The sequence below is a fragment of the Hemitrygon akajei genome, chromosome 6 (assembly GCF_048418815.1).
Source record: "Hemitrygon akajei chromosome 6, sHemAka1.3, whole genome shotgun sequence".
NCBI classification, from domain to species: domain Eukaryota; kingdom Metazoa; phylum Chordata; class Chondrichthyes; order Myliobatiformes; family Dasyatidae; genus Hemitrygon; species Hemitrygon akajei.
Genome location: NC_133129.1, coordinates 88,588,001 through 88,597,707, shown reverse-complemented (window position 1 = coordinate 88,597,707; position 9,707 = coordinate 88,588,001). Strand labels below are relative to the sequence as shown.

Genomic DNA, 9,707 nt, shown 5'->3' with positions numbered 1-9,707 from the left:
TTCACAGGCAGGGCTGTTAAGAGTGAGGGGACCACCCTGGTACCTTGTAAAGGAACCTTCTCCACCCTCTGGGAATTGGAGGCTTAGTCACTGGGGTATTGAAAGCAGCACAGGGTCAGACAAGCCATCCCGCTCCTTGCAGCTATTTTCTGTCGTCTAGATGGTAGGAAATTAGTTAACCTCCCTCCATTTGGGAAGTGGGTTGTGGCAATGAGTGCTGTGCTGGGGCTAGGACCTCAGTGGCCCTTGTATCTCCCCGTCACCTTAAACTACAGTTGACAAATTTAACGTCACATGCCAGTGATAAACCTGATTCTGAAATAGGTCAGTAATGGGCGCTTAGAATATTAAAGTTTTTCCACAAGAACAGGTCATTTGACCCAACAAAGCTTGCCGAATTCCTATTCACATACTGTGGTGAAACAGCTATTGAGTTTAGATTTGAAAGACACTACTCTCAATTGCACAACTAGGTGGTTTGTTCCATGTGTTCAGTACTTGCTGTGTAAAGAATTGCTTCCTGATGTTACTGTGAAATCTCCCTTTGACTAGTCTGTCTGCCTATAGCCATGTGTCCTTGTTTGTGGATTAATGTTTAAGTAGCAGCTGGCAGCCACCTTACTATCTCTTCTTTCAGTTAGCCCTGACGAAGGGTCTTGGCCCGAAACATCGACAGTGCTTCTCCCTATAGATGCTGCCTGGCCTGCTGTGTTCCACCAGCATTTTGTGTGTGTGGCTTGTATTTCCAGCATCTGCAGATTTCCTCGTGTTTCCTTATACCTTTTTTGAACACTTCTATCGTGTAATCTACTCGTTCTATGTCTAGTTCAGCAATACCCTTCTCAACCTGCCTTTTGGCAATCTGAATTTCCCTCTTGACTGTAGCTTCATTTAAATATGCCCTACAGTTAACTTTTTTCTATATTCCTTTTATAGCTGTCATCAACAAATTTTTAATGTATATCTATTCATCCATGTAGTTGGGCAATAGTTTTTATTGCTTCCCCTAACCTTGAGTATGAACATTGCCTGTACTGTATTACCTACTTAAATCGACCCCACTGTTCCTCAACTTGACTCAACCTCAAGCAACCCCTTCCAGCTTAACTTCTGAAGTCTCTGCTGCAACTTCATAAACTTCGCCTTTCTGAAATTCATTTTGTTTTTACTGATATACCCTCCCAAAAAACTTCGAGAGTAAACAATGTTCTGATTAAACAACTTCCATACTCAATTCTAATTATTGCAGATCTACCCATCTGGTCCACGCAGCCAGACTACCCACCTAGCAGCACGACGGATATTCAGTCTGTTGTCTCTTCCGAATCAGGTTCAATATCACCGGCATGGGCTGTGGAATTTGTTTGCAGCAGCAGTACAATGCAACACAGCAGACAAGAAAACTAGTGTGTGCGTAAATAATTACTACAAAATAGAAATAAATAAAATGGTGAGGTGGTGTTCATTCAGAAATTGGATGGCAGAGGGGAAAAAGCTGTTCCTAAATTGAGAGTGCAATGTGAAGAGGACATGTCCAGGGTGATAGTGGTGATGGGTGCCTCTTTATTTGAGGTATTGCTCCGAGACGATGTCCTGGCTAGTACCCATGTTGGCACTGTTTACAACTCTGCAGCTTAATTTAGTCCTGTGCAGTGCCCCCCACTCCATACCAGAAAGTGATGCAGCCAGTTTAAATCCTCTGCACTGTACATCTGTACAAATTTGAATAGAGTTGTGGTACTAGGGATCCAAACACTTAATTAAATCCTTTTTACTGTGCAGCTTTCTGCCTGTACCATGTCTTCAGGCAGTGCATTTCAGATTCTAAACACACAAAACAGGAACTCAGCAGGCCAGGTAGCACCTACAGTAAAGAGTAAACAGGTGACATTTTGGGCTAAGACCCTTAAGGACTGGAAAGGAAGGGGAGAAGTCAGAGTAAAGGTGGGGAGGGGAGGAAGATGTACAAGGTGGCAAGTGATAGGTGAAACGGGTGAAGTTAGAGCTGGGAAGTTGAAGGGCAGGAGAAGTGGGAGGAAAGCTGAGGGTGTCAATTACCAGGTTAGAGAGATCAATTCTCATGACATCAGTTGGAGGCTACCCAGACGAAACACAAGATTCTTACCACCATTTTGGTGAATTGGTACTAAGCAAAATTCCATCTGTCCCATCACACTCCCAACTTTCGATGGGGGAAGGTCCATTCCTAGACCAGTGCTCAATTGTTTTCTTTCCGCATCCCTGAGCAAACAAAACTAGTCAAACACTATCAACACCTTTTAATAGGCACAATGAAGAAAGTACAGTATTGAATATACAGGGTGAAATAGTATTTATGGTACAAATATCTTGCTCATTTGCACACAAGAGATACAACACAAACATTTATTACATGAAGAAGAATCCTCCCACTAGGTCAGACCGCTGCAGTTCTGTCCAAAAAAACCCATCCAATGTATTTGTGTAGATTTGCCATTCTCCCTTGAAGTGTCACCACATCCTGCGAGGAACCACTTTGCCACACTGCTAGAGGAGATACTTTCACTGGACAAGATAAACCCTAGGGCCCACCTGATCTCTGAGACAAGCACCATCAGTACTTCTACCATACATCCCTTAGCCTACACAAAATGCCCGAGGAAACCTCAGCATTTCAGGCAGCTTCTGTGGAGAGAAGTATACAATTCTGTGGGATGGGGCCCTTCATCAGGACTGGAAAAAGGGGTAGAATCCAGGTGGTGGGAGGAGGGGGATGATACAAGATGGTGGGTAAAAGGTGGGTGTGGAGGGATTTGAAGGAAGAAGCTGGGAGGTGATCAGATTATTGCGAACGGTTCTGGACCCCTTATCTAAGAAAGGATGTGCTGATATAGGACAGGGTTCAGAGGTTCACTAAAATAATTCCGGATTGAAAGGCTTGATGGCTCTGGGCCTCTACTCACTGGAATTTAGAATAATTGTGGGGGAGGGAGCTTTGAATGTTGAAAGGCCTCGATGGATTGGATGTGATGACGGAATACCAGAAGGCCATTTCCAACTTCCCTTCCAACAGAGTAGCAGGTTTGAGCCAGTCTAGTTTGATTCCATTTCCCTCTGCTCATTTTTCACTCTCAGCACTTCTCCCCACATTCCTATTCCCTTATGCCATGGAAGGGGATTGGAAATCAGAAAATAAGCAGGTTTAAGATGGGAAATATTTGAGAGGGATCCAAGGGGCAACTTCTTTAGACAGAGGGTTGTCCAGTAAATGGAAGGCACTGCCAGAAGAAGAGGGTGAGGCAGATGCATGAACAAGATTTAAAAGATTTTTAGAAGAATTGTGGAGCAATTACGAATGGGCTAGGTGGTCAGCATGGAATGGATGGACCGAAGGGTCTGTTTCCAGGTAGTACTCTATGACCATCATAGCTGACTATCTCAATAACATATTCCCACAGATTCCAAATAGATTTGCTGAGTATATCTGCAAGAAAATGAATCTCAGGGTTCTCCAAGGTGACATATATGTTTGTCACATTTACTTTGTACTTTGGATAATGTACTTGAATCCACAAACTCTTAACGTCTTGAAATAGTATCCGTTCTGACTCAAAGTCAAGCGGAGTTAGTGAACAGGAAGCTTTTAGTTGCCTCACTTGCCAGAAGATTCCACAGAGGCTCTGGAGAGGTTCTGTTGATTAAATCCTTTTGGACCTGTGATCTGTCAGCACTCTCTGCTTTCATGGGCCTGTGACCACAGCTCCTGAATTCTATCTGCCCCTGCCAGGCAGGGCACCACGGTGGTGTAGTGGTTAGCACAACACTGTTACAGCTCGGATGTTGAAGTTTAGAGTTCAATTCTGATGCCCTCTCTTTTAAATTCTGTACCTTCCTACCGTGCACATGGGTCTCCTCCAGGTATCTGGTTTCCTCCCACAGTCCAAAAGATGTACCAGTTGTTAGATTAATTGGTCATTGTAAATTGTCCCGTGATTAAAGTAGAGCTTAAATCGGTGGGCTGGAAGGGCCTGTTTCACACTAAATAAATCTCTCCGTACTCTGATGAGCTTTTCCTGGGCCACTGTTTTGACTAATTCCTCCCACCCAGATTCATCCCTCCTCACCCACACAATCGGGGGCTGTTTACAGCAACCAATTAACCCCCCCCCCCCCCCGTGTGCGAGGAAATTGGAGCAGCCGGGGGGGGGAAACCCACACAGTCATAGGAAGAACAGCAGACTCATTCCACACACACACAGCTGGAGCTCAGGATCAAACCTGGGACTGTGAGGCAGTGGTTCTTCCCGCTGTGCCATCTGGTACAGTCGACGGGAAAAATGAAAGAGCAGGGTTCCAGAGAGAAAGACAGGCAATGGCACTGAATGAGGGTCCAGACTCGAATGGGCTGAATTGAGCGGGTGGGAACAATCCCAACACTGTAAGGAGTTTGTACCTTCTCCCTGCGACTGCATGGGGTTCCCTCCAGGTGCTCCAGTTTCTCCCACATTGCACTGGCGTACCGGTAGGTTAACTGGTGCAATTGTGGCAGCACAGGCTTGTTGGACGCGTTACCCTGTTGTATCTCTAAATTTAAACAATTGCCAAGTTCCTATTGAAAAGTTCTTTCTGTCTGGAATGGGGGGGAGGGGGGGAAGAGGGAGAGGGGGAGAGAGGGGGAGGGGGGAGAGAGGGAAAGGGGGAGAGGGGGAGAGAGAGAGATAATGAGATCATGTTGATAGGGCCAAGGGAATGACAGGTAACTCAAAATAGTGCAGGGGTCCAACTGAACTGTAGATGGTTACGTTACTGCCTCTCAGGGACCCAGAGCAGGTAAAGTATGAAGCAACGCTCAGAATTTCTTTATATTGTACAGGGTGTCAAAAGCCATGGCCATTCTAGCAGAGAGAGACCTACATTCCTTGGCTGGGTGACAGTCAACTTGAATCATAGAACACTATAGCACAGAAACAGTCCTTCAGCCCATCTAGTCCATGCTGAACTAGATTATTCTGCCTCGTCTCACTGACCTGAACCCAGACCACGCCTCTTCCATCCATGTACCTATCTAAATTTCTATTAAATGTTGAAATTAAACCTAAATCCACCACTTGCACTCTCCACTCGTTCCACACTCTCACCACCTTCTGACAAGTATTTAGCCAGCTGCCTGGCACTGCTCGCTGCCACAATCCCGCACTTCAAACTGGTGCAATTTAGGGGTATTAATCTTTGTCTGTGAAGGCAGGTGTGGCTAACTTTCAGATCGTAGAGACTCTCAACTCCTGATGACGATCGACTGCCCTGCAAACAGCAGGACTGAGGGTGGAGGGAGGGTGCAGAGACAATTACTGGTGATAATAGCGCTGACCCTGGCTATGTTGAAGGTAGGCATGCCGGGGAGCTCCCTGACCGGTCGCTTGGAATCCAGTCTGCAAAAGTCACAAAAGGAGATGTTAGCGGTCGATGGGTTCCTTGCTTGTTTAGATCATCTCCATGTGACTAAAGCTGTGATGTGAGAAAGGTGACTGAAGCTCACATGGAGATGATGTTTCCGATCCAAACAAGCACGGTTATTATTTTATTGCCAATGTTACAGTCTATTCTTTACTCTCAAACAGATGGAGCAGGGAAAAGATACAGACTGAAGCTCTCTCTCATCGGAAACACACCCAGTGTAGGGACAAAGCGGGTCAGACACAGAGTGAAGCTCCCTCTACACTGTCCCATCACACGCTCCCAGGGTCAGACACAGAGTGAAGCTCCCTCTACACTGTCCCATCACACACTCCCAGGGTCAGACACAGAGTGAAGCTCCCTCTACACTGTCCCATCACACACTCCCAGGGTCAGACACAGAGTGAAGCTCCCTCTACACTGTCCCATCACACGCTCCCAGGGTCAGACACAGAGTGAAGCTCCCTCTACACTGTCCCATCACACACTCCCAGGGTCAGACACAGAGTGAAGCTCCCTCTACACTGTCCTATCACACACTCTCAGGGTCAGACACAGAGTGAAGCTCCCTCTACACCGTCCCATTACACACTCCCAGGGTCAGACACAGAGTGAAGCTCCCTCTACACTGTCCCATCACACATTCCCAGGGCAGGGACAGCAGAGGTTCAACACACAGTATAGTTCACCTAATACTGCATGGGATTGGTACAGAATTAATGCTGATTTACACTTCGGGGACACCTCCTCCCTGTTCCTAGGTCGTGTCACCTCCCAGTAAGCCATTCCCCTAACAGAGGCCACTCTCCTCTCTCCATCCACTCACCGGGAGGGCTTGCTGGGGTGGGGTCCCATGTGGGAATCCTCCGGGTGAAGCAGGTCTCTGCGTGTGCACGTAGGCTAATCCAGACTGAAAGACATTGGGAGGACATGTCAAGGTTAGTTTTTGTCAAATACACCAGCCTACAATAAAAGAGAGAGGTGGAGTTAAGGGTTCAAGATTTTAGCAGTGCCACCAGGAAGGTGATGTGAGAAAGGTGACTGGTTAAGGAGTCTGACAGCAGCGGGGAAGAAGTTGCTCTCAAGTATGGTTACACTCCTGTACCTTCTCCCAGAGTCACACAGCTCCAAAACAGGCCCTTCGGCCCACTGAATTCATGCTGTCATTCACTCATCTACACTAAATCAACATCGATGAGATTACTCTGCAGAGCAAAAGAACGAACCAAGCTATTGGACAAGACCAATGTGGTTTACAAAATACAATGAGGGACCACAGCAAATATTACACTGGCCAACCTGGGAGAAAACTACCCACAAGGATCCATGAATATCGCCTGGCTGTAAAACTCTCCCTAGTCTGAGAGGGGCATAAATTCAACGGGGCATCAGTGAAAGTCGTGGTGCAAGTGAACACACACAAGCAAGAGAGCTCTAGAAGCGTGGTTTTCCACGAACAATTCTGTAAACAGACGTGAACCCCAGTCCTATTTATGAGCCACAGAGCCAAGCAGTGAAAAGATTTCCTCGGCACATCACAATTGAGTTTCCAATATATATCACTGGCATATCTTGTGAAATGTGTTGTCTTTGCGGTAGCAGTACAACGCAATACATAATAATAGAAAAAGACCTGTGAATGACATTAAATATATATTTTATCTGCTCTGCCCGCTGTGCTTGGTGCAGTGCAACTACGTAAAATGGAAAGTACTGTCGAAAGCAGAACTGAAGGCATGGACTGTCCTCGATTTCGGCGAGTGCCTGACTGATACTCACTGAATCTGTGAATCCGGACTGCTGGTTCGCGTGCTCCAATTGCTTCTGCAGTGGAATAGATGTACTCGGAGAGATGAAGCCTGCAACAGAGAGGAAAAATGGGAACTTGAACCTGGATTGCATGAGACAGCAGAAAACCGCGTTGGAATACCAAGACAGAATGCTCATGGAGACTCCCTTTGGTGGGGGAGTCTAGGACCAAAGGGCAGTAGAGGGATGTCTATTTAGTGCAGAGATAAGGAGGAACTGATTTATCTATCCATCTATTGATTGAGATACAGCATGGAATAGGCCCTTCCGGCCCTTTGAGCCACGCTGCCCAGCCACCCCCGATTTAACCCTAGCCTGATCACGGAACAGTGAACAATGACCAATTAACCGATCAACCGGTACATCTTTGAACAGTGGGAGGGAACTGGAGCACCCGAGGGAAACCGACACGGCCCCCTCAGCATTGAGGGAGTGGAACACACACAGTCACCATTTCCAGCAGAGGCCCTTCATCAGGACTGGAAAGGAAGGGGAACAGGAAGTGATTTCTGGCTTCTGCCCCCCTTGTTTATTCCCTCTGTAGATGCTGCCTGACTTGTGTGGATAAGTACGTGGAGAGGAGAGACTTAGAAGGCTATGGGATCACTGGGTTCAGAGGTGGCCTGGACAAGCTGGGACCAAGGGTCTGTACCCATGCTGAATGACTCGAGATTGCCTGCCTAATGTTTAGGCCTTATGAAGTATTGGGGAGGCCTCACTTGGAGCTTAGTGAGCAGTTCTGGGCCCCTCATCTGAGAAAGGACGTGCTGACGTTGGAGTGAGTTCAAATGAGGCTCACGCAAATGATGCTGGGACTGATGGCTCTGGGCCTCTACTCAGAAGGATGAGGGGAGGATCTCATTGAAACCTATGAAAATGGTGAAAGGCCTCGATAGATTAGGGGTGAAGAGAATGTTTCCTGTGGTGGGAGAGTCTAAGACCAGAGGGGACAGCCTCAGAACAGAAGGGCGTCCTTTTTGAACGGAGATGAGGAGGAATTTCTTTAGCCAGGGAGTGGTGAATCTGTGGAATTTTTTGCCACAGGAAGCTGTGGAGGCCAAGTCATTGGGTATATTTGAGGCAGAATTTGATAGGTTCTTAATTAGTCAGGGCATAAAAGGATACGGTGGGAAGGCAGGAGATTGGGGCTGAGGGGAAAGTAGATCACCCATGATTAAATGGTGGAGACTCTATGGGTCATGCGTCTTAATTCTGCTCCTATATCTTATGGTCTAACTAGCTGAGTTCCTCCAGGATTTCCCAATTTCCTTTTCAGACCCCAGCTCCCACTTTCCTCGCGGACAAGACCTTACCTTGCTGGGGGGTGAAGTGCCCATGGACTGCGTAGGCAGCCTGCTGATGTGGGAGATAGGCTGACATGGCTTGGAAAGCAGAGGGCCCTGGTGAAAGAACAAGAGCTGCAGTCAAATTCAACCCACATCAGTGCAGCGCCTTGAGTGCGCAGGGTGATCAGGTAAAACCGAACGCCAAAGGACACATAACAGCCTGCGACACCGAGCTTCCGGACATAGATACCAGCATGAGTGTGACCTGTGGGAAGGAGTTGCTGGCCATTTTTCTGCATCTGCTCTCTCCTTTACCCCCACCCATCCCTCCGAAAGCGCAAACCTGGAGCTGGGTGGAGCCCCCCCAGCAGTATGGGAGCGCTGAGCAGACTCAGAGGGAAGAGGGTGGACACTGCCCTTCCCACAACCCCTCAGTGGGAGGGCAACGTGAGCTTAATCAGTTACAGTTACGCCTATCGCATTCGGTGTGTCACTGAAGACCCCTGCAAATCTCTACAGATGTATGGTGCATCAGCACTGGGTAAAGAGGCTCCAAAGCTGGCTCCATCACGGGCACATCCCTCACCAGCACCGACGACATCTTCAAAAGGCAGTGCCTCAAGAATTAGAATAACTTTTTGCCAGTATGTGAAACATACTAGAATTCGAAGTTATCAAAGTGTGTATACCTTATACAACCTCAAGATTCATCTCCTAACAGGCAGCCACAAAACAAAAAAACCCCAAAGAACCCATTTAAAAAAACCATCAAACAGCCAATATGCAGAAAGAGAGAAAAAACAAATTGTGCAAACAATAAAAGGAAGCAAATAGCATTCAGAACTGAAGTTTTACGAAAGACACAAAGCCAGGCCTCACTGCAGCCGGAGCAGGCCGCAGCCCCAGTTCAGTGCAGAGCTGAGTAAACAGCGCAGAGCAATGAGAAGAACCGAGCAGAACTGGCCATCGCCTTGCCTCCCGTCCCAACACCCCGATCTTCTCAATCTGGCCCGGCACTTAAATTGTCCAAACAGTGGGTTGTTGCTCACTCCCGGGGACACCATGACTGTCTCTATTTTCCTCGATCATGCCTCCACCTACACTTGCCTCTCCATTGTTAGCATTGATCATTATTAATAAGGTATTTAGTAGTTTTCTTTATTTTGTTCCGCTGCTGGT

The 9,707-nt window shown here is 47.3% G+C and overlaps 1 protein-coding gene across 12 annotated transcripts in view; it reads right to left on the bottom strand.

The window, feature by feature from the left end:
• Positions 1-2,264: 2,264 nt before the first annotated feature.
• Positions 2,265-9,707, bottom strand: part of gps2 (G protein pathway suppressor 2) — a 31,389-nt gene continuing 23,946 nt past the window's right edge. For all 12 annotated transcript variants that reach the window (XM_073048775.1, XM_073048774.1, XM_073048773.1 and 9 more), the window contains exons 8-11: positions 8,556-8,642; positions 7,213-7,292; positions 6,260-6,343; positions 2,265-5,408 (exon numbers count right to left, since the gene is read on the bottom strand). In XM_073048775.1, coding sequence (XP_072904876.1) covers positions 5,325-5,408; positions 6,260-6,343; positions 7,213-7,292; positions 8,556-8,642 — 335 coding nt within the window. In that variant the 3' untranslated portion in view covers positions 2,265-5,324. The remainder of the gene's footprint in view (positions 5,409-6,259; positions 6,344-7,212; positions 7,293-8,555; positions 8,643-9,707) is intronic.